At 38.7% G+C, this 22,695-nt stretch overlaps 3 protein-coding genes, 1 long non-coding RNA gene and 1 other non-coding gene across 34 annotated transcripts; 4 read left to right on the top strand and 1 right to left on the bottom strand.

The window, feature by feature from the left end:
• The first annotated feature begins 3,705 nt into the window (after nt 1–3,705).
• LOC112281042 (uncharacterized) lies at nt 3,706–5,186 on the top strand. The gene is made up of 2 exons (XR_002969481.3): nt 3,706–3,795; nt 4,379–5,186. It is a non-coding gene; the product is annotated as an uncharacterized LOC112281042 (long non-coding RNA).
• A 2,960-nt stretch (nt 5,187–8,146) lies between these two features.
• On the top strand, nt 8,147–9,055 carry LOC112280985 (signal peptidase complex subunit 1). Its single transcript, XM_024517006.3, has one exon. The coding sequence runs from the start codon at nt 8,484–8,486 to the stop codon at nt 8,775–8,777; it is 294 nt and encodes a 97-aa protein (XP_024372774.1). The 5' UTR covers nt 8,147–8,483; the 3' UTR covers nt 8,778–9,055.
• An 812-nt stretch (nt 9,056–9,867) lies between these two features.
• On the top strand, nt 9,868–9,947 carry TRNAL-UAG (transfer RNA leucine (anticodon UAG)). The gene has a single exon. It is a non-coding gene; the product is annotated as a tRNA-Leu (tRNA).
• A 1,713-nt stretch (nt 9,948–11,660) lies between these two features.
• LOC112281697 (uncharacterized) lies at nt 11,661–14,464 on the bottom strand. Of its 2 annotated transcripts, XM_073533743.2 has the most exons (4): nt 14,185–14,457; nt 13,717–13,888; nt 12,515–13,287; nt 11,661–12,194 (listed from the first exon to the last, which is right to left on the bottom strand). In XM_073533743.2, the coding sequence occupies exons 2-4, from the start codon at nt 13,862–13,864 to the stop codon at nt 12,024–12,026; spliced, it is 1,092 nt and encodes a 363-aa protein (XP_073389844.1). In that variant the 5' UTR covers nt 13,865–13,888; nt 14,185–14,457; the 3' UTR covers nt 11,661–12,023. The 2 variants fall into 2 exon arrangements, with proteins under 2 accessions (XP_073389844.1, XP_024374280.1); XM_024518512.3 differs by having other exon boundaries at nt 12,515–13,888; nt 14,185–14,464.
• Nucleotides 14,465–15,104: 640 nt separating this feature from the next.
• On the top strand, nt 15,105–20,509 carry LOC112281561 (uncharacterized). Of its 29 annotated transcripts, none has more exons than XR_016502576.1 (10): nt 15,105–16,024; nt 16,227–16,331; nt 16,640–16,694; nt 16,860–17,318; nt 17,476–18,702; nt 18,984–19,127; nt 19,230–19,325; nt 19,585–19,724; nt 19,831–19,991; nt 20,134–20,509. XR_016502576.1 is itself a non-coding variant. In XM_090249657.1 (8 exons), exons 5-8 carry the CDS (start codon nt 19,009–19,011, stop codon nt 20,175–20,177), a joined length of 318 nt encoding a protein of 105 aa, XP_090105783.1. In that variant the 5' UTR covers nt 15,105–16,024; nt 16,227–16,331; nt 16,640–17,318; nt 17,476–18,654; nt 18,984–19,008; the 3' UTR covers nt 20,178–20,509. The 29 variants fall into 29 exon arrangements, 5 of the variants coding, with proteins under 5 accessions (XP_090105783.1, XP_090105782.1, XP_090105780.1 ...); XR_016502575.1 differs by having other exon boundaries at nt 16,849–17,318; XR_016502569.1 differs by having other exon boundaries at nt 16,589–16,694.
• The last annotated feature ends 2,186 nt before the right edge of the window (nt 20,510–22,695 follow it).

Genomic DNA, 22,695 nt, shown 5'->3' with positions numbered 1-22,695 from the left:
CGTCAATATATGTCTTGAGTTCAGCCAACTCATCTTGCGATAAACTGTAAATTGGTCCAAATGGTGGCTGAGTTCCTTCCTTGAGGTCGATTGAACAATCATATGGGCGATGCTCAGGAAGAATATCTGCATTCTTTTTCTCAAAAACGTCTTGATACTCCTGATATTGACTTGGAATGCCACTTGAAGTCTTTACGTTTTCAGAAATAGGTGCAGCATAAATAGCAAAAGTTGATCCTTCTTTTGCTGCGTGTATAAATGCTTTTGCACCTATCAGTACGGGTTTTACTATACTAGACTTATAATTTTTTACTTGGTTCGTAGAACTATTAATAACGCTTTTGGAAAAGTCAAGTTTACGCGAATTCCAATCTATTCGAGGGTTATATTTTTCTAGCCAGGATAAACCTAAAATAACTGGATTGGACGGGGATTTAATTATGTTAAAAGCTATGTAGCTATCATGACCGTCTATTGTTACTTTTATAGGATGAGTTTCATGAGTGACATCTCCAGAAGACAAGGGACGACCATCTATGACTTCTACATGTACTGGTTTAGGTTTCTGTACAAAGGATATTTTACGACTTTTAACAAATTGTTCATCTAAAAAACATGCTGAGGCTCCCGAATCTAATAAAGCAGAGGCTTTGTAATTCTTAGGTCCTAAATATAAGTCTATTATAAAACAAGGAGAGGGTTCTGAGGAGAGGATAGGACCTTCATTAGGAATTGTACAAGGTTCCAGCTGCACGGTCCCTATTGTAGCTGGACGAATCCATTTTCCGACATGTTGTCTTCTTTGACCGTCGTATCCCTCATTTTATAGTTGCGTTGTTTCTTTGGACAATGTTGAGCAGTGTGCTTAGGTTCTCCGCAATATAAACATAATCCTTCTTGACGACGACGAATCTTTTCTTGCTCAGTTAGGGGTTTAAAACGTACCGCGTCAATTTGCATGTCTTCTACTTCCGAATGTACGTTTGGCAAAGATGTTGATGTTGCCATTGAGTAATAACGTTGAGGTTCCCGTGAATGATTCTCAGATCGAAATTCAAAAAGTCGATTATCACATTTTATCGCAAAATTGATTGCTTGACTCAAAGTTTGAGGATCAGGTAAGTTGAGCATCAATTTCTTTACTTCGTATTGCAATCCATAAAAAAATTGACTGATGAGTGCAGCATCATCCCACTTGATGTCAATTGCAAGTTATCAAAATTGTGAAGCATATACTGTTACTGAGCGATTTCCTTGTCGCAGAATTCGGATCTTATTTGTTGCAACACGAGTTACATCGTGTTCACCATACATAGATCGAAACTCTGCCAAAAAAGCTTCCAAATTATCCAATATTGGATTTCGTTGTTCAAGAAAAGACGAAAACCACGATAATGCAGAACCAGAAAGTAGAGTGCCAATAAACTTGACTTGTGATCCTGGAGTTGGATAGCTTTGCGGTTGAAGTTCAATTGCCAATTGTACTTGATTGATGAACCCTCGAAACTTTGATCTCGTACCATCAAATTTCTCAGGTAAGGTAATTCTTGGTTCTCTAGTGCTTATAGGGTGTTGTACAATTGGAGAAGGAATGTGATTTGTTGTAGATGTTGAAGCAGCTCCGATCATCTCTATATCTCCACTTTTTGCTATTCTTGTTCTTTCATGTGTTGGTGAATTGAGTTGATGCATCGCAAGCATTAACTCCCTCATTTGCTCTTGCATTTGTGCCATTGCACTCTTCATTTCAACAAGTTCTGCCATAATGACACTAAGAAGAAAAATTTGTTTGATATTGCTCAAGACAAAAGAAAAGAAAGACTTGATAACAAAGAAGATACTAAGAACAATATCAGTTTAGAAGTGGGTAATCCGCAAACTTCTAATACGCTTATGTCTTGTCAAGAGAAAGGGGTAATCCACTCTTACTCAAGAAAAAACAAAGCTTTGATATTGTAAGTGTACTCTTGTCAATCTGTCAAGGACAAAGACTCGATGAGGAAAAATATACACCAAAAGGCTATCTCGATATAATAAGTCAAAATATAAACAAGTATGTATATTAAAAGGAAACTGGAATGGCTATTGCCACAAGACAAGAAACTAAAGACTCTTGAACCTGGACTAGAAGCAAGAAAGGAGTTGACAAGAGTGAAGAAGCCTTCACTCTTGTCTCTATATATACTATCTAACTAGGGGCTACGTGGCGACGTTCTATAGGACCTCCAATATGTGTTGACTTTGTAGAACACATGCCTTGACTTACAAGGCAAGTTTTTCTACGTGTGGGCTACATAGTTAGTTTGATCTTCAAGCTAACAACATGTGTGGCACATGGCCAACTTGTTGACCACGTTTCTAATCCAAAAAGTCAATTAAAGACACCTATGAAGTCAAAGCAGCGTCTAGGAAGTTTCTAGGAAGCTTCTATATTAAATATTATATAATTAACTTACTTTTATCTACTTTTACTTACTTCTACCTATTTCTATATGTAATTATTAGCTTACATGATTATGGCCGTGACAGGTTGATTTTATATTGATAATAGTTTTTATATATTTAGAGCTACTTTTATTAGACATTGATGACTCTTAAAATCTTATTTTATTTTTTTTATTTAGTGTTTATGGCATATATTATGTAAATCTTATAAAAAAAAGTATTAGAGAGGAATTTTGGTAGCAAAAAGAGTAATTAGGGCATCTATATGTATGAATGGAGATGGATGATAAAAATCTCTATTGCTATTGGCCAAAAGGCATGCCCAATGGGCTTTAAGGAGGTTACTCGAGGCCTTATTAGGAATTAGGATTACTCTTTTAAGCCAATTGGAACTTAAGAGGCTAAAATCAAAGAGTTTAGGTTTTTGGCTATGGTTTTTGTATAAATTTTGGATGATTTGGAATTTTTATGTGAAAGATATTAGCACTCATAGTTAAGGTTTGGGTTTTGTACCTACTATCACTCTTTTGGACATAACACACACATACAAAACACAATGAAGGATTAGCGACTAGGATTGAAGAGAACACTTTATTAACTACACTTTTTATATACTGTTTAATGAATTTATTGATAATATATTAAAATGTTGCTTTAATGATAACATACTTCTAAAGGCATGGAGAATATTGCAATGTTTTTTGTAAGAAAAAAGCTTTTGCTTGTCTCAAGGGATTTCTATTAACCACACACCACTGTACATGTATATCCAAAAAAACAATAAACATAATATTGCCACAAATTGAAAAGTGTATTAAGATTAGGTACATTTGTGTTTTAAAAAACACTATTCAAAGTTAAATGTTTCAAAGATATATCTTAATGAAATTCATGATTGGTAATTAAATTGACTGATTAATGAATGACCTAATTTGAGTATTGTTATTTGAGGAAGAGCGGAATCAGGAACCCAGCTCACGGCCATAGGTGACCCGTTCACCAGTTGAAGGGTTGGTCACAGGACAGCTTTCTCCTGAGATCTCCACGTGTCCAGCCCTCCATCGACCGCTTCAAGGTCCTCCAATAACGCACTGCTGGAAAATGGGCTTCGGTGACCGTGTCAAGTTGCCACTTGTCATCACGCACAGGCGCAACGTTATCGGTGACTTGGCAATGACCGTGGCCGGCGTCGCGCGCTTGCCGGTGCCATCGACGAGACATCCCTCCGGCCCTCGACTTGTTTTTTTTGAGCTTGGGCGGGAGATTTGAGGCTTCGGTTCCATCGCTACATCGTGAAGCTTCTCTTCATCGGAGATCTCCAGAATCGCAACGCACTACTCCAGTGGTGAGGTTAGTGGATTTAGAATTCGGGGAGACGAGGGCTTATGATAAATAATGTATATATATTTTTCTTTCTCAATTTATGTTTGTTTTGTCTCGGTTGTTGCAGTTGTTAGAGCTTCATAGGAAATTTTCTGCAGATGTCTTAGAGTGAGAAATGTAGCTCGGCAGATTATGCAGAGGAACTCTCGGCAGTGCATGAGTTTCGGCGTTCTTGTTCATAACCTGATTTTTGGTGGCTCGATTGAAAGTTGGAGTGAGGGTTTGATGTACTTCTTTATAATCTCCAGGGAATTCTAAATTAATTTCTTGTTTTTTATTCTAATCTAGCTTGTGTTAAAGTATCTGGTGTCTGATTGAAGCGAGTAAGCAGCTTTGTGACGTTTGTTTTCTGGTGCTTGCTTTTGTGCGTGGAGCGTGGGTTTTGCTTTAAGCTGTTCATGGATAATGTGCATTTCAATCTTGTTTAGATTCGCTCTAGATTTTCCTGTTCTAGAATGCTTGGCCCTTCGTCACTCGGATTGAACGCTTTGAGTCGTCATGGAGTTGTTCACGAAGTTTTGAACTCATTATCACCTGTGTGACATCCCAGGTTTGAGCCTGCGTAGGCTGTGTGTCGGTGGATAATTTGTTACTCGTTGTTCCTACAGCTTTAAGCAAAAGACTCGTAAGAGATGGCTTGTATCCCGATTCCCCTCTGTATCGAGTGCGGGAATACTGACAATCCATGTCGATGCAAAATTATTGGACCTACGTTGGGGTTCGTTGGCTTCGTCGTGGCAGCTGTGATTGAATGGCCAATCGGAGCGGCAGTCTGGTGCTGCAACCACAAGAAGGGAGAGCGGATAATGTCTCACCCGGCTATGGTTGTCAGGCCAAGCATTTCCAATTGCATACCGTTCTAGCGCATAATTTTGGAACAAGGTAATTCTGTCAAAATGTAAGGCTATTCAGTCTGTGGGCAGGGCTGCTATGACTTCTGTTGTACACAGCATCAATGGCACCGGTGACAATGAGGTTCGAGTTTGAAGCATATTTTATGATACCTTGCGAAAGATGTGTTCACAAGGGTGCAATGCTAAGCGTTGTTCGAGCATCCTTATATCATGGGGATTTGTGAGAACTGAACGAGTAAAAATCATGGTACAAAGTATACCCAACGTAGTACGTGTAGGGGTAACTTGTTGGTTTCAGTTGTGGAGCAATGTGTGAAACAATCGGATCTGGTAGGGATCTGGTAGCTCAGCTATAAATTTTGGTGTAATTTGAGGACATGTTACATGTAATGTGTAGTTCTATCTGGGGAATAGGTGCGTGATGGAATAATTAAGCCCAACATGGTTGTGTAAGTGTAATTGACGATTAATGCATTGCCAGTGCTCGATTTCTCATTTCCAACACCTTAATAGTGTTGTGATGTTTCGCATTCTTGTTAAATCCTCTAGAGAAGATTTGCATTTTTGAGTGTATCATTCACATCCTATAACTTTTCATGCGAAATAATGTTCATTTGAATTATTGCAAACGATGTAATACGTGAAATCCTAGATTCTTGCTTAACTCCGTCGCCAGTCACACTATCACCTTCATAATTAGAGGAATACAGTTACTAGTTTCAATGCTGCAAGTAGTAGCAGTATCCAGCAAAGAATAAAAGGCCAGTCTCCGACAAAGAGCCTCTCTATATGCAAGTCCTTACAGATGGTTGCTGCAGCACTACACAAATCTAGCCAGGGAGGCCAAGAAAAGTATAGGGCGGTTGTGAGGTGTGTGGAGCAAGTTGAAGGTGGCAGTAAGACTGGAGTAAATACAGATACTATTTTTGTTCATGACCACAAAACAAAAACTTTTGATTCGTGAATGATTTTTGGGAATCAAACTATTTTTATTGGATTAGTATGGTTGAATTTGATGGAGTTGGGTGGATAAGGAGGATTGCAGGGTTTTGGCCTTGAAGCCAAGCCAATGAGGCTGGAAACTCTACCCCCGGGCCACCAGTAGGTCCAGCTCTTGGTCCAAAGGGAAACCAATGTCATGGCCTTCTACATTATTTTCGCTAATTTACAGTTTATGATGATGTTAATTTACAGTTTATAATTTACTGTTCCTGTTCCTTATTACTGTGTCTTCATACACGTGATTTTTGGGTAACGTCAAGCTCATCCCCAGACACTAATGTTGGTTGTACAGGTTTGCTGAGTTTAGTTGCCATGAAAAAAATATTGTTTAAGACTAGTTGCTGAGGCAATTATCAAAAGGAGAATTCAGGCCTACCACAAGTACGAGCATTGTTGATAAGGTGATGGTTTTAATTTTGAGAAGTGGATAGGAGTGTCACATTCATATTGAGGATTTCACCTGTTTCACTTAAATTTCATTTTGTGAAGATAAAATGTTTTAATATTGATTATTTATTCATTTGTATCCTAAATTTATATTAGATTAATTTTAAATAATTGAACTTAAATTAAAGTATGGCTGACAACAAAAGACTGCAAAGGAATTGGTACCGAACTTGTACCATGGTAATTTTTTTCTTCATCCATAAATACATAATGAACAGCTTTAATAGTTATGTATGTATATATATATATATATATTTATTCTTGGCTCCCCTCCCTAGAAATTTAGAGTTTGGAATTGAGGGGAGCAGAAGATAAGAGAGCCTTAGTGAAAGCCAAGACAAAATGCTAGCATCAAGAGAATGGATTTCGAGAGAGTTAAAATACAAGTGCTAGTATAAAAGAAGGATCAAAACATAAAGTCAACATAATTAGTTTATAGTGTAAGAAGTTGGAATTGAACTTAAGGCCAAGTTAAAGTATCCAAATTCCTTAAGAACTAGTATCAAATTTTCTAGCTAATGACTTTGCATCATGATTTGACATTATTTATACCAATCTTGATTTTGCACAGTATGTTGCATATAGATAGTGAGCTGGGCAAAACTAAAATTGTATCACATATAGATGGATTCATGTAAGGATAGAGCAAGGTACTACTTGAATTCCTAGCCTTTGAAATCAATAACAAAACATTATCCTATTTATAGTGTACTTATTTCAAATTTAGTATAAAACTTATTAGATGGAACTTTGGTAGCATATTAAACTTGATGTGATAGAAGAGAAGAGAACCACATAAAATTTCTTCTTCTAATTATAATTCTTGTCTTATCTTTAAAAAAATATTAAAAAGACAAGCCCACATATTGGACCTACTATGTAGGAAAACTCGTATTTTAGATCCTTTGTTTTTTACAAATTAATAAAATTAGACTTGTTCCTAATATAAGATAAATCTTATTTACTTTAAAATTTAATGATACATTATATAAGTTAATGTCTTTATATTTTTGCATGGATGCTATAAAATTAGTACTATTTCTATCACATCTATGATATTACTTCTTAAAGCAATGAGTTCTATAAAGACCTTTAATGTAGTATTTTTTAAAACTTTCAAAGTATCAAATATTCTTTGAATTTTTTTATAACCTACAATGTCTTTTGATATCTATTAAGGATTTATATATTTATATTCAGCCAAAAAATTCTTTAGTATTAACAAACTCATCATAATAACATATTCTTTAAACCATCTTTAATAGTGACTTTTACAATGTTAAGATTCAATAATATCAAGTTTCATTAGTACAACTAAAGTTTGAATATTTGTACAAAGATGTATGCACTAAAATTATTTATAGCAAGGTAATATCTAACATTTGAATTGATTTGCTTTATCTTAAAAACATTTATGTAGTAGAGAAAGTTAAAAGAATTTAAAAAAAAAAAATCTTTTGCTTGCTATACTTGTAGTATATTAGAATCTTAACTACTTTCTATTCTATCTATTATATATTAATTGATCAAATTTTTGATTATTTTCAAATTCTTCATATTTTTAAAAGACTTCTTGAGATGATTTAAAAGATTGCAACTATCAATTCAAATTACTCCAAACCAAACGAAATCAATTACAACATATATCATATTTTATTATATAATATATATATATATATATATACAATAATAAATGTACAAAATAATTACATGGGAAAAGAAAATAAATGTTGTAAGTTATAATTTAAAAAACATATATATTTTAAATTATTGTAATATTTAATTTTAAAGTTTATGTAAGATAACAATCTTCATTTTAGGCTACACCGGTACTATTATATGTATGCACATGCTCATGGAACTGCATGACAGTAAACACTTACCTCGACATGCGGTTTACCATAATTTACACTCTTCAAACTTCTCAACAAGTAGCATCCACAAAAATATGCACAACGGATGAAACTATTTTAAACACCCTGCTGAGGAAACCGACACCCAAACCCTAAAATCTCGCGACATCGGGACAATTCCATAAGCCAGAATGCCTCCGGTCATAATGCGAGATTTTGATCTCACGTTGCACGTCTTTTGCCAGCTATCGGCGTTAGCAGCACACATTGACGTCGGTGTGAGTCATTGCCCTCCATTTTTGTTTAATCAGGAGCAACCTTGAAAGAGATGCCGCTTACTGTATGGTGGAGCTGCTGAGACGCGCACAAAGCATCGCGAGGACGAAGACGAATTTCTCGCAGGCGTGGGGTCTCGTGTACCCACAATCGCGATTGTCAAGTTTTCGCTGGTGTACAGAGTGAGCATCGTGTTTGAGGGTGGGAAGGGATTGTCGAAGCCATGGATTGGGAGGGGCAGAGGTTAGCTGAGCAACTGATGCAGTACTTTCTTCTGGGATCTGCGGTGGTGGCTTTCATTGTGGGCTATGTCCTCGGCTCCTTCACTTTCATGCTTTATATTTATCTTGCTGGAGTGGTAGTGACGTTTATCGTGACAGTTCCCGACTGGCCTTTCTTCAACCGTCATCCGCTGACGTGGTTGGAACCCATGTATGCCGAGAAGCCGAGCCAACGGCTACTGGCGAGACGACAGGCCGAGGGGAAGAAGGGCGCCAAAGCGTCATCCAAGCGATAAGGAATTGCGGCAGTTGGAAGAGTACTACACATCGTGCATCATTAGTCTATGTTGTCGGATTCGTGAAATGCTTTCGAGGTTCGCATATGGGGTTGGAGGAGACGAAACCCTACATGCTGCGTGGTGCAGATTATGGTATATAGTTCTTATTAGTCTCTAGCGCTTGTTATCGACGGGACAATTGAGGTTTAAGGTCAATTGTATCAGAAGCAAAGTAGCATGGATCTGTTTGTTATTGACGCGCATGAAATCAAATCGGAAGCCTTGTCGTGGTTGCATTGCTCGCTGTCTGTCTACAAGGGTGTCATTGTGGATAATTAGCGATTTCCTTGTTGTCATATCACATGGTTTGGGAAGTTTTCCTTGTCTCGATGAGCGTTTTCTCCTGGTCAATTATTGGAAGGCATGGACGCTTTGCCTTCATGAGATTGTGGAAGAACTGGGTTTTGGATTTTCCCTGGACGGCGGACATCTCGTGCTAATTCCAATTAGAAGAGCGGGAGACACACTGTGCAAACACACTAGATTCTGACCCTTCGTACACTGGTAAGTGACCGATCGCTGTAATCTTCGAATTTGTTGGAGAGAATCTAGGCAAGTGGTCTTCAGGGAGGTGTAACATGCGAGATACCCATCTACAAGTTAGGGTTTCGTTTCTCCATAGCCCTTCTAGCTCATGTCTCTAACATGTAATTCTTGTTGTAACTCAAATGCCATGGTCTAAGCTTAGAATCACCCCCTCGATGCATTTTTCTTCAAAACTACGTCAAATTGTAGAGAAACAGACGTTGGTCATGCAGCTTCTGTGATCACAGATATCTTGGTCCCAGTGGCGTTTCGAAGAGCATTACTTTTTTGGGATTCGTCTACGTCAAAATGTGGTCTATGTGTTATTAATGTTTTTAAGTAATTTATCGAAACACACGTTTGCGCGTGCCAGTCCTTAGTCTCAAATGTGTTGTCATGTGCTAAGATCGTCTACATTGCATCGACTAATTATCCTGCTCGCATGCTACGACAAGAAAGGTGAACTGATCTTACATTATATAACGGTAAGAACTCATCCTAAGCATCTGTTTCTTTCAGTTGGGACGGTTTGGCCGAGTGGTCTAAGGCGCTGGATTTAGGCTCCAGTCCGAAAGGGCGTGGGTTCAAATCCCACAGCCGTCAATGCATTATTTCCGGTTTGAATATTTTTGCTATCCGCAATCATGTATAATTGAGTTCCTTTGGATTTTAAAATTGTGTTCAAATTATGACTTTTAAGTGAACAAGTATTATTTTTTCATTAAAATATTGTGTTTTACAAAACAATCAAGTCTGACAGTGATAGCATGTTCTATTGTTTTTTGGTATTGTATTCAAAAATTTTAAACATTATGTGTTTTTAAATAAGTGACCTAATTAACAAACTTGCAAACATGTTTTTATTATGGATATCTTTTATTTCTACTTCATTAATTCTTCAATATGTGGTTCACGAATACACTTATGTATTTAGCCAAATGCTTGTACATGAGAATATGTGTATCATATATCTAACAAATAATGCTTTTTGTAAGATCAACATGTTCTAGGAAGTTCATAAGAAGATATTTCAAAATTACAGTTAAAAAAAAAACAAACTCTTGATAGTTTCATATGCAAGTGTATGTTGAATTTTTTATATTTACACTTGTAATTAATCACACACACATGTATGTTTGTGTATAAATGTATATATCATATAATTTTTTTTAAAAAATATATATATATATAGACATATATATATATATATATATATAGACATATATATACATGAGAATGTTTAAATATCCCACCCATTTACTAAATCAAACCATCCTATCATAACCATCATTAGAAAATGAATCATCTCCAAAAAATATCATGGCTCTCATCTCAACCCCCTCGTTCCCAACCCTCATCCCCTTGGTTCCTAATCTTCTTTGTCCCAAGCCTAGTTCCAACTCTCATCCCAACCCCCCTCATTCCATCTTATTCCCACAATAAGGTGGGCCCATTTAGTAAATGGATGGGTCATTTTGAACATTTCCCTATATATATATATATATATATAAACATATATTATCTTTTCTTCATGATGTAATCAAAGAAACCCATATTCTATTGTACTAATCATCAAAAACTAAATGAACTAATTTGTTCCAAATATGGATTCTATAAAAATTAAGGAGTTTTACTGTATTTCAAGAGCGTGGTTTTAAGTCATGAAGTTAGAATGTAAAGAATAAATGACACAGTTCCTTCGCATCTCAATTTCAACTTACACAAGTTCCATTTAAATAAACTCCGGAACAATCTCCATCTTGAAACTTTTGCAGGTCTGCAACCTCCTCACAACCTATTGATAGTGTGGTAGATACACAACACATGACCTACTGAAAGCTCTTCGCACATGACAGCCTACAAAAGTCACGTCATATTAGGTGAAGAACGTTTGAAAAAATAACATATATCCAAGCCTGCATCAGGTAGATCAAAGCTGACAGCATCAAAGCCTTCAAGGAAAAATAAAACTTTAGTGACCACGTCTGTTAATTCGTACACAAGCTTAAAAGTCTCTCCATTTGACTTCTGGTGCACCTCATATTTAGGATAAGATTAATTCAAAGAAAACTCTTCAACAATTTCATTCACATTGAAGGTTAATGCAATATCCGTCATCCTTTTCATAGAGTTCGCACAGTACCTAATTTACACAGATTTGGGTACTTCTTCTCAGACTTTCCACAAGTCAAATAAGGCTGTTGTCAGTTCCATAGCAAGTGCACAAGCAACGCAAAAGAAAAGCTGAAGGAAATAGTATTCAGTTATCTCCTTCCAATACCAACTCAACGCTACTCAAGACCAGACACAACACACTGGTACCAAAAAATGCATTCATGGCTTTACAAGTTGCGCCAACCACACCCAATATCCCACATCTGACATGTTCGCGACAAGCACAAACAACCAGTACTACTTTACAGTCTCCATGATTCCATTCGCCCCGCTTTCCTACCCCTAAAACCAGCTCTCATACAAGTGCGCCATCAGCGTATCTATTCACTTACACTTACACTTACACTTACTCATACCCGCGGCGGTAATCTGAATTCACAACACAATGTGCTGCCGATTTTCTTCTAACCCCAGCTGTGAGTCGCGGAGCTCGATGAGGGGTGGTAGCTCCAGAAGTTCTGTTCGCAGATGTACGAAGTCTCCACATGAGCGGTGCCAACCTCATCAAAGCATCTTCTGCAGCCTTGCAAGCGTCTGAGACGCCACGCGATGCCCGGGTTGTATCTTCATTACTTCCCGCAAGTCCGCGATCCCCAGCTTGATCTTCTCACAGCTCTCGTACAAGTGCGCTCGCTGCATCAGCAGCTCCACACTGCCTGGTTCCAATTCACATGCCTGAACAACACATCGTTCTCGCAAAACAGCGTCAGTCGATCGAACACACACGAACACATGCATACAACAATAATGTTCTGTCACACACCTAATGCTTAGATCACAAACATCACTCTTCCACTCCTGCCAATCACTCAGCTCCACCTATAACAACCACCCATGCTTCCTGTTTAGTGCACAAATTTCATGACCCTGTTCTACGACCGACTTGCAACCACAATCCCGAACACTACTCGTTATGTGAACTCGTCAAATGCACCCCTTCCCTGTTACGTACACAAACACACCCATGTCCTTCACCTCCCCAAGCCCACACATACCTTTGTGCAGTCTGCTATTGCCTTCTTCATTTCGCCAATTTCCTTGAAGCACGACATCCTCTTCGTTAGCACTTCTACGATGGCACCCTTGCTTCCCTTCTCCTTCTCCAGCACCTCCACCGCCCATGAAAACCACTTGATAGCGTTCGGGAACTGCCCTTCCTTGTAGAAACAGGTGCCCTTCTCCAAGGCCGAATTGCCCGTCACCCCTACTGGTGCACCACCCACGCCTTCCAGCTCTGTTGTCGCGGCCTCGTTCTCAAACGACTGCACCTCTGCGGCCGCTCCGAACACATCGCCCCACCCATCGTGCGCCTGAGCTGCCTTCGACGCGGAACTCGACGAGCCGATCCCGAAAAGTGAATCCAACTGCTCCCCTCCTCCAGAGCTGCCGAATGGATCCGACCTGGGGACGCTCGCAGAATGAGCCCCACGAGGAGGGGCGCTTTGCTGCTTGCCCATAAAAGCAAACGGGTCGCTCGATGGAGCGATTCCCTCAGGCTTCGAGAACGATATGTCCGCAAACGGATCACCGCCCCGAACCTCTGCCATTGGCGTCGCCGCAGCCTTCGGCTTGAACGATGACGGGCTCTTGAACATCGCAGTGTATGAGAATGGTGCCGGTTTCGCTGCCGCACCCTTCGTCTCTCGCGCCGGAGCCATCGTCACCTCTGGCATTGCTGCCCCCATCCTGCCCATTCCGGAGCCTCCATTCCCTGCTGCCACATTCTGCTGCTGCTGCTGCTGCTTCAACGGAGCCGACGACTTGCCACCTAACGCACCACCCAGCAAGTCCCCAAACACATCCTCTTTACTTGACGGTTTGTACCCAGGAATTCCTGCGGACGCTAGTTTGGACGCCGTGGATAGGCCCCAACCGTTCCCGGACACATCCGCTCCTCCCTTAATCCCCTGCGACCCTGTTTGGTTCGTGAAGCTACTCACCCCGCTCACATTGCCGACTTGTGGCCTCGCACTCCCGTAATACCCACCACCACCTCCTCTTCCCGCCGGACTAGACTGCCCAAAAAAATCGTATGCACTCGACACACCATACCCCTTCTGAGAAATACCGTCACCACCTCCGTCACGCTTAGGACCTCCTCCAACACTACCTCCTCCCACACTACCTCCCCCAAGAAAATTGAACGCCGCGTCTGACCCAGACCCGCTCGACCACCCTCCCGGAGAGGCGGACCAACCTGCGGATGCTTGCGCTGTGGAACTCTGCGATTGCGCCCTCTGCTCTTTCAAACTCCCGCTCGGCTTCGGCATACCCGGCAGCCCGAAGTCGAATTGGTAGTTGTTCAGCGGAGCAGCCGCTTGCTGCAAATGGTCTCCGCGCTTCATGATTGCACGCTCTTCACACGCGCCCTGAATTCAAACTTACTTCAGTCCCCCACTCACATCCACAAACCTTACACTACCAAACTCACCCATCCTGCCTCTTCTCCGCCACCTCACGAATAACATGCATACACTCTATCGCAGAACTACTACACGCACATATAAAGCTCAACAACAATCATGACATCCAGAAGAAAGGCGAAAAATAAATAAATAAATAAATAAAAACGCCCACCCTCATCACCCTAATCTTCCATAGAAAGTCAACCAACGGAAACCAAACCAAGACCAAACCTAACTGTCTTGCTGAGAAAAGAAAATACCTTCAATATTCCGCAATTACACAGACTCCGGATATCGCTGCCGACGATCCCCGCAAACAGACCCAACCACCGAAACTCGCACCTCTTACCTCGGAATCCGAACCAAACCGGCAACCACTGCTCTCAGCGGAAGGACAATCCAATCAACCAAATCGGGATGGTTCGATGGGAAGCCACTCACGGGGAAGTGAAGCACAGCAACGTAAGGAATGATCCACGCTCCCGCTGTCGGGAGAACTTAATCGGCGAAGAATCAAACAGGGGACGGGACGATGGCAGAAAATTATTGATTGTCGAAGGCCCCGCCCTGCTTGTGTGCTTACCCGTAAGACCAGCGAGCGCAGGGTGCCCGCGGTCGTCGGATACCACGCCCATTGGCACCGTTTGTTCCAACTGTCTCACCCAATGGATGAGTTGGTGGTCCCACCGTTGCGTTTGTTAAGCATTTTGCAGATGATTTTGAATCCATGGGGTCTTACTTGTCATATTTCATGAACTGGCGGTGTTTCGACCTTCTTCTGTTGTGTGTAATCTGAGAGTTCCGCAGTGTGTCGTGCTGGGGGATGTCTTTTCGATGCTTAGGCTGAGTTGTACACTTAAGAATTGTGAGGTGACTAGGTTTCGTGTTGCACCCAGGTGTGCTTATTCGGTTGATTTTCTGAGAAGGATAAGTGAAGGACGTTGACGTTGGACAACAGTTTTGCGCAACTTGGTTTCGAACAATACAAGAGTGTGAAGTCTCCTCGGCACTTCTAGTCCTGTGGCAAGGCATGACTAGGTTTTTAAGAATGTGAGGGGCAGGAGTTAAAGGCGACTTTCCTTTGTACATATGATCATTTTTGCTAATGAACTTACTCGCTTTTCTATTTTTGAGTTTGTGTATTGAAACCAGTCAGATTGATGGGTTTTGAATGACGAAATCAGTTTTCTGGTGTGGATCAGTCAAACTTACTTTAAATTTGACATACATTTTAAGTATACCATCAACTTATCATGCAAAGAATTGGGCGTTTCATGTGCTTCTGCTATCTCGTACCTCTAATGGCAATGAAGGTTGGAATTGTTCATAGTTCTGGATTTGATTGGGTAAGTTGATATGTGTCCATTGCTGCAGAAGTTTCCACTGTAATGGATGATGGGGCTGTTTGCCTTGTTGACTACCTCATTGTAGGTACTCGGCTAGTGCTATGTTTAGATTGGCATCAAGTCCTTACTGTTACCAAGGGCAGCAGCTGTTTCTTTCTCATGTGAGAGGAGAGGCATTGTTCTGAAGGATACTAAGAATTAGCCCTAGAGAGTAGTTTACAATGATAATGCCGAGGTTTACTCCTTCAGCGACGCGTCATAATTCATCAGCACTTAATATGGAGTTTCTGTTAAAGAGTTGAAGAATATACGAAGAGTGCAACGGCTTGGAGGTGAAGTTGCTGGATGACCCACATATTCACTCCTACACCTTCGACTATCTCTCTGAATTAAGTTTCCACATAACCACGGCATGGAAAGCATTAGGAAAGTTTAAGATACATTGCGTGATTCTGTGATATGGCTGATGGATCTTACGGGTCAAGCAGTAGAGCCAATATGGCTTGCTTTGTTATCATACTTTCGACAAATGTGGGATTATTTCGGATTGATGCTGCACCTGTATCTTGCACCCGACGAGCGATTAGGACGCGAAGCAGTCGACATCTTCCTTATTGGGACGGTTCCTTCTTTCTTACTAAGGAGTACATCAGCACTATTACTGTTAGGTGTTGTTCCTGGGTTCATTGCAGGCCTAGGGTTGGTGGCATTCAGCCATTGCCAAACCAGCCGGTCACACAAGCGTCGAATGAAAGTTCGTTCTTACGAAAAGCCATTACAACTGCTCTTACTTTATACACTTAAGTTGTTCGTAAATTTCCTTGAATACTTCTTTTCGTTTTCCTCGTAACTTTCATTTAGCTTTGCAACACTGCAGACGAGAGCTCATGTATGACACCCATATAGATACCTCTATGATTCATATCCTCATATTGATACGCCTTACATGTCGACAGACAGGCCTTATTCACATGATATCTGAAATGAACAAGGACGACTACTGGTCCCTGTTTCCAAAATCAGTACTTCCTCGATGGATTGAATTCAGTGACCTCGACAAGGTTATTAGTCCCTTCACTTTTGCTGACATGTGTGCAATGTAGCATTGATCCTAGGGTTGTTTGTAATTTGAGCTTCGTGTCAAGCATGAACTTGAATACTTTCTAAACAAAATTACGAACTGAGTTTACCCCACCTCACATGTATTCAGCTTCCGACCCTCTCGAATTTAGGTGACAAAATAGTTCGTTTTGACTTGCAACATCGAATTGCTCTTCACCTTCATGGAATCTAATAGTTACTTTTATTGTGAATATAGAGTCTCGAAGTGATCTAAAAAGCTTAGCTAATCCAGTTTATTGGCAATTAGGCTGGTTGAATGGCTGAATTCTGTCATCAAAAAGATATGGCCCTTCTTCAACGAGGTATGAACATATCAACGAATCACATTTTTCAGTTGTGCAGTTATACGTAAAATTCTGTGCACTTCGACCAACGTATGTTGGCCGTGCTTTGGTCTATTGAATATTGTGCAACCAGTGTATAGTATGGAAGGTCATTTGCATGTTTCTGCGAAAGTAATGAGGCAGGCTTACTCAAAAATGCTAATGAAGCGCTGGGAGCCCTATCTTGATTCACACAAGCCTAGTTTCGTCAATTTAGTCTCTTTCCATGAGCTTACACTTGGATCAGTTGCACCTCAATTTGAAGGTTTGGCTCGAGTCCTTTAAACCATGTCAAAATTGATTTGAGCTACAATGATGGATCGTATCATGAACTTCTGCATGTCCAATAACTTTGGACATGTACTCAATCCTCTAGATGATGCCACTTATTCTTCTAGATGATGTTACTTAACCCTCTAGATCATGTTAATCCTTTCCAGACTTTGCTTTTGTCATTTGAGCATCATTTGTTGCCACAATTTAACAATTTTTCTGAGTTTGGATCCGAAAGAGATTTCAACTGATGTGAACACACGATGGTTTGGTAACGCAAGTTGCACACTATCGGTGTCAACAATAATGGGCGTATCTTTCCCTCTCCAGGTACAATTCATTCCATTCTTACACCAGTTTATGCTGTTGAAATTGACATTCTAACAAGAGTCATTCATGTTTGTAGTTTGTATCATGGATTCACACCTTGAATTACGTAAATGCAATGCATGCTTGCACTTATCAAGTGTGCATGTGTTTGTTGAAGGTAAAAGATATACACATAAAGGGTGTATTTCGTTTTATTTATAAGCCGTTGGTGGACGAGCTACCTGGATTTGGAGCTGTCACTTACTCAATCAGGAAAAAGGCATGCGGAAATTATTCAATTTCTATGAATGCATGGGCGGGCATTGCTTAGCTTATTATCCTTTCTGACATTCTTGACAGCATCCAGTTTGTGCTTATAGTTCTAGATGGACTTTACTTTCAGTGTGTCGGAAGCTCATGTCAGCATTACTAATAAGACTTTCAGTCTACTCTCCCTTAGTCCAGAGGTTCAGCATTGCCAATTTCCCCGTTCACCGATTTAGTGCTCAATCGAGGGTACAATGCAGACTGATCTGTAATATCATACCTGTTTTTGGCATAAGTAAGGATGCTGAGTTATGTACAATATTAGGGGCATGGAGGATGTTTCAGAATGAACAGGCATTTGTATGTTTCAGTTTGTCTTTTCTAAAATCTGATTTTTCCTCATGCTTGGATCAGAAAAAAATTTGATTTTGTTGTTATGGTTGTTGGAGGAGATATCTCAAATGTTCCCGGTATGGTGCAAAAGCTCCATGTTAGATCTGGTTGAGAATTCTGAAATTTTTGTTTCTTTTCGGAATTGTTGAATCCGGGAGAGCGTAGATAAAGTCTCCCACGGATATTATAGCCTCCGATGGAGATCTTAAGCATACGTGTGGTCGATGTTGTAAACTCGTTATGAACCAGGTCCTCAGAAGTGGATATGTTGTGCAAACCTTCTTGTACCCATTTTGATCCTCTGGATGTGGGTGCATACCAGCTCATGGTTCAATCTGCGGTGATAGAATCCTTAAGCTGGCCTAGGTGAATTTGCATTCCAATAATTCGTACATCTGCCGTTGACGGTTCTACGAAGTACGATTGCTGTTCTTATCCCTTTTGGGTTGTTCACATCGAAGAAGTTAATTAATTACTGTAATGTCCATCAGAGGATCGCAATGCAGTTAGTCATGTTCAATATTAACTTATAATTTTATCCACTAGATTCCGGCGCTTTTTGTGCCCACGAAGAAATGCAGCGTTTTTTGCAGCACCAGGTGCGGGCGCAAAACCACCTCTTGGAATCCTTGACCTAAGATTGGTGCAAGGAAGGGACCTTAGGGACAGAGGAAAGCCCCCTGACCCCTTTGCTTTGGTATACATCCATTCTATTCCAGGGCATATAAGGAAGAGCATGACTAATGTAAGGAACATGTAACGCCCTAACCCTCAGGTTAATGATTTTTGTATGAGGTCTCTTCGGAAGTGACGAAACAAAACTGTTGATGATTTGTGATTTGTGTGATTATTGTGACTTGCAACTCCTTTTTGCCTTAGGAGAGGAATACTTAAATCATTTTAATTATACGTTCTTGCTGTAACAAAAGTTTCATTCACCTGGATAAGAAAGACTTAACCAGCGCAAGATAGTCCAGACCCTGAAACAGGTGAATGAATGATGTCATCATCTCTGGTTTGTTCCAGAGACGCGAGAATAATCCGATATGGAATGAATTCTTTGAGCTGGAGTTTGATGACTTGGAAGATGGAAAAGTTATGGTTGTTTTGCTCGATGAAGCGGCCCCTCAAGAATTTCAGGTGTTGGGTTACTGTCAATTTTTCTTGCAGGTGATAACTTCTCTACTTAGTGCTTATCCACCTCTTGAGTACAATCTTAAAGAAATTTCACTGCTATTTTCGAAATCGTTCTAACATACTCATGGTTTTTAGGCACTTTAGGAGGGACGAATCACAGAACGATGGCCAAAAATTTACGAGGGTACGCAATGTCACGGTAGCTTGCATGACGGCAAGTACAGGGGACAGGTGAACTTATGTCCTACGTATCCTCCGACTGTCTCTGATTTCCTTGGCCTCTAAAGGACTAAATGAGTTGAAAAGTTGATAGGAGGGCTAATTTAGGTAGTAGCACGAAATTTTCAAGGATAGATATTGTAAATAGACTCACGTTGAACTTCAAGTCACGAAATTGTCCGAGAGTCCAATTGTCCTACACGCAAGCTTTTTCAAGGAGGAATGAGGGGCCATCATATTATGGGATGCTCACTTCTAGATGCGCATCTAGGTGCAGGTAAATATTGAGTTTCTTTATTGAAGTTATGATAGGGAAGAAATTCAGAGCTTTCAAGCTGTTGCAAGAGATTCTCTTCCGACCTTGGATTTAGAGAGATGGAACAGAAGAAGAATCAGTTGCTTGAGTAGCAGGTAGTTGATTAATTTATTTTAGACAATACAATCACCTGAAATGACGAAGTGGTGAACAGAAACTTTACTGCACCAAGTCTGAGTCCTAGTGTTGGTTTTTTGTAAGGTTCTCTCGCAAGGGAAGAATGTGGGAGCTGATTCGTGGGGATATTGACGGTCACAGTGGTACGTGCTGAGAACCTTCTTTCCACCGATTTCCACCGCAAGAGTGACCCGTATGTGGTTCTCTGCATGATCAAACATAAGCGATTGAGAAAGAAAACCACGGTATGATAATTCTGGCTCTAATGTTGACCTTGAATGAAAATGCATGTACACGATAGAATCAGTATTTGAAGTTAGCATGTATCAGAGTTCTCAAATAGTTCCTTAGTATGAGGTTTACAGGATAAGTACTCTTGACCGACAGGTTATACACAGCAACTTGAATCCAGTATGGGACGAAAGCTTTGAATTCCAGATCGAAGATGCCAGCCAAGATATGCTTCTTCTGCATGTTTGGAACCACGATTCGTTCGGCAAGGTTGTCCTTTTTCTTTGGCTGAATCTTCTGTGCAAGGCTTACGGACTCATCTATATACCTTGGTTAGCATCCCATTTGTATGGACGCAACATCGTTCTATGCAGAATAAAGATGGGGCGATATGGTTGATATTCTTTTCAACTTGTACTAATGAAATGAATAATAGTGCGAGGTGAACAAGTGCACTTAAAGCCTCTCATGGTTGCGCAAAAGCATATTTCGGGCAGCCCATCCATTTTTAAATGCTTTCATTTCTCATCCACATATGGGTATATTATCGCAATTCCTGGCATAACTTCGTTGGTTTTTATCCTGAAATTAAATCAATTATCGTCGCTGCTATGCATCATTTCTTCACATTGGTTTTAAAGCTGGGCACTTGGTGAAGCAATTTCATTAATCTTCCTTCATAGCGTGATTGGATTCATCTTCCAACGCCTTTCATGGTGTAGATGAACATCGTTTACATCAGATGCCATGTGATACGCCGAGTGAGACTTCTGCAGTGATGCAGCAGATTTTACTTGACATCCTTAAATGAACATGGCATGTAATATTACAGCTTAGTTAGTGTCTCTTTAAACCAAGTCAGAACTTGAGAGCCATAAACATCTTGAAAATTATGTGAAGTTGGTGTAAATTTGAATACTTCGACAACTAATTCACATGGAAATGTTCCTCTTTTTGTGAAAACTTTATAGACAAATACAGGACACCTTTCCAAAACAAATAAATGCTGGGCTTGTTACTAGATCTAAATTTTACTCTTGAAAAATATATTCATTTGGATTTTAATTTAGTTGTACTTGATGATTCAACCTTTTTGTGCTTCTAAGTTTATAATTCAAACACAAAGTTCTATTGAACATAGAATGAATGCCTCAATCTTTTCAAATTGATGATTATAGTTTGTGAAATGATTTATGAAAAGATTTGTGTTTAAATTTGCAAACTTCTACTAAATATTCTAAGTAATATTTTAGAATTTTTAAGGATCATATAAAAGGTTCTAAAATAATTCTAGAATATTACAAAATAAAAATCTAATAATATTTTTTAAACCCTAAATCCTAAAAAAATAAAAAAAAATAAAAAAAATAAAAAAAATAAAAAAATAAAAACCCTATCTAAATCTTAACCAAATCTTGTCCAAATATTAATCAAATCCTAAAGAAATCATTAAAAAAACCCTAATAAATTCTAAATAGAACTGATAGTACATTAAAATCCATGTGAATTTTTAATTAATTATTTATTTTATTTTAAAAAATTAAAGCTTTAAATCTCTTAATTGACAATGAATATAAAAAAATTCAAGGAGAATTTTACCTACTAATTGAGAGAAAAGTAAAATAATCTACTTGCGCTGTTAGATGGTTTTTTTCTCCAAACTTAATACTAAGTTTTTAATTCCAAAATTTTTCTCTTATTAAATTAATTTACTCTCAAAAGTAGAAAAGTTGTTGATATTTATATAAGCTACTAGTTAACCAATTTTTGCTACAATCTAATCCATTATTCGTTACAAATCTTAGAAACTTTTATTAGCCTTTAAGCTTCAAATTTCCAATACTTCAACCTATTTAAATTCCAACAACTTTTAATCCAAATATCCAAGAGAGCCAAAATTCACAATACATATCTAATACAATTATTTTCACAAATCCATAATATTCTACTCTTAGATTTCTACAAAACTCACAAAATTTTTTAAAGATTAAATCTCACTTTATACCTTAAGAATATGATCAATCAAATCTAATCTTAATTTTGCATAGCTCTTATAAGATCATTACAAGATCACATTTCTAAAAACAAATAAAGATATATATATATATATATATATTTTAATAATTCTCAATAATTAACAAAAAAAAAACTTAGCATATGTCATAGGCACACAATATTGTGCCTCAAGATCTAATTTTGACCATAGTTTATAAAATAGTCCTGTTTATGTATTAACTTAAGTTTTTCTTTAGTATTTTTTTGTAGAATTTTTTTTTATCATAATATATCTATTATGTTTTTATGCCTAATTTTTGTTTTCTTATCATATTAAAAATATTAAAGTTAAGCAAGAATAGATGGAAGTAATATTTGGTGGATGATCTTTTAAGTCCTACATCCTAAAATCTATCTTAAGCTTTGTACTATTATAGCTTATTCAATCTTGGTAAAAAATATTTTAAAGTTTTTTTTACTATGGCTACTAATTCTTAGTGATGTTCAAAGTCTTAATATATATATATATATATATATATATATATATATATATTTAAATATTATATTAAAGGTCAATTATTTTTTATAAGGAATTAAATGATATTATTTAATTATTTATTTTTGACATCAAATTTTAGAAGATTTATATTTAATTTTTTATTATTAGTAATTTCTAATGTCCATTTTAAAGGCTTAAGATCTCTTGTAAATTTTGTTATTAAA

This window comes from Physcomitrium patens, chromosome 4 (genome assembly GCF_059467195.1).
Source record: "Physcomitrium patens ecotype Gransden chromosome 4, ASM5946719v1, whole genome shotgun sequence".
Classification (NCBI taxonomy): domain Eukaryota; kingdom Viridiplantae; phylum Streptophyta; class Bryopsida; order Funariales; family Funariaceae; genus Physcomitrium; species Physcomitrium patens.
Note: the sequence above shows the minus strand (reverse complement) of the source record. Positions and strands in the feature narration are given on the sequence as shown.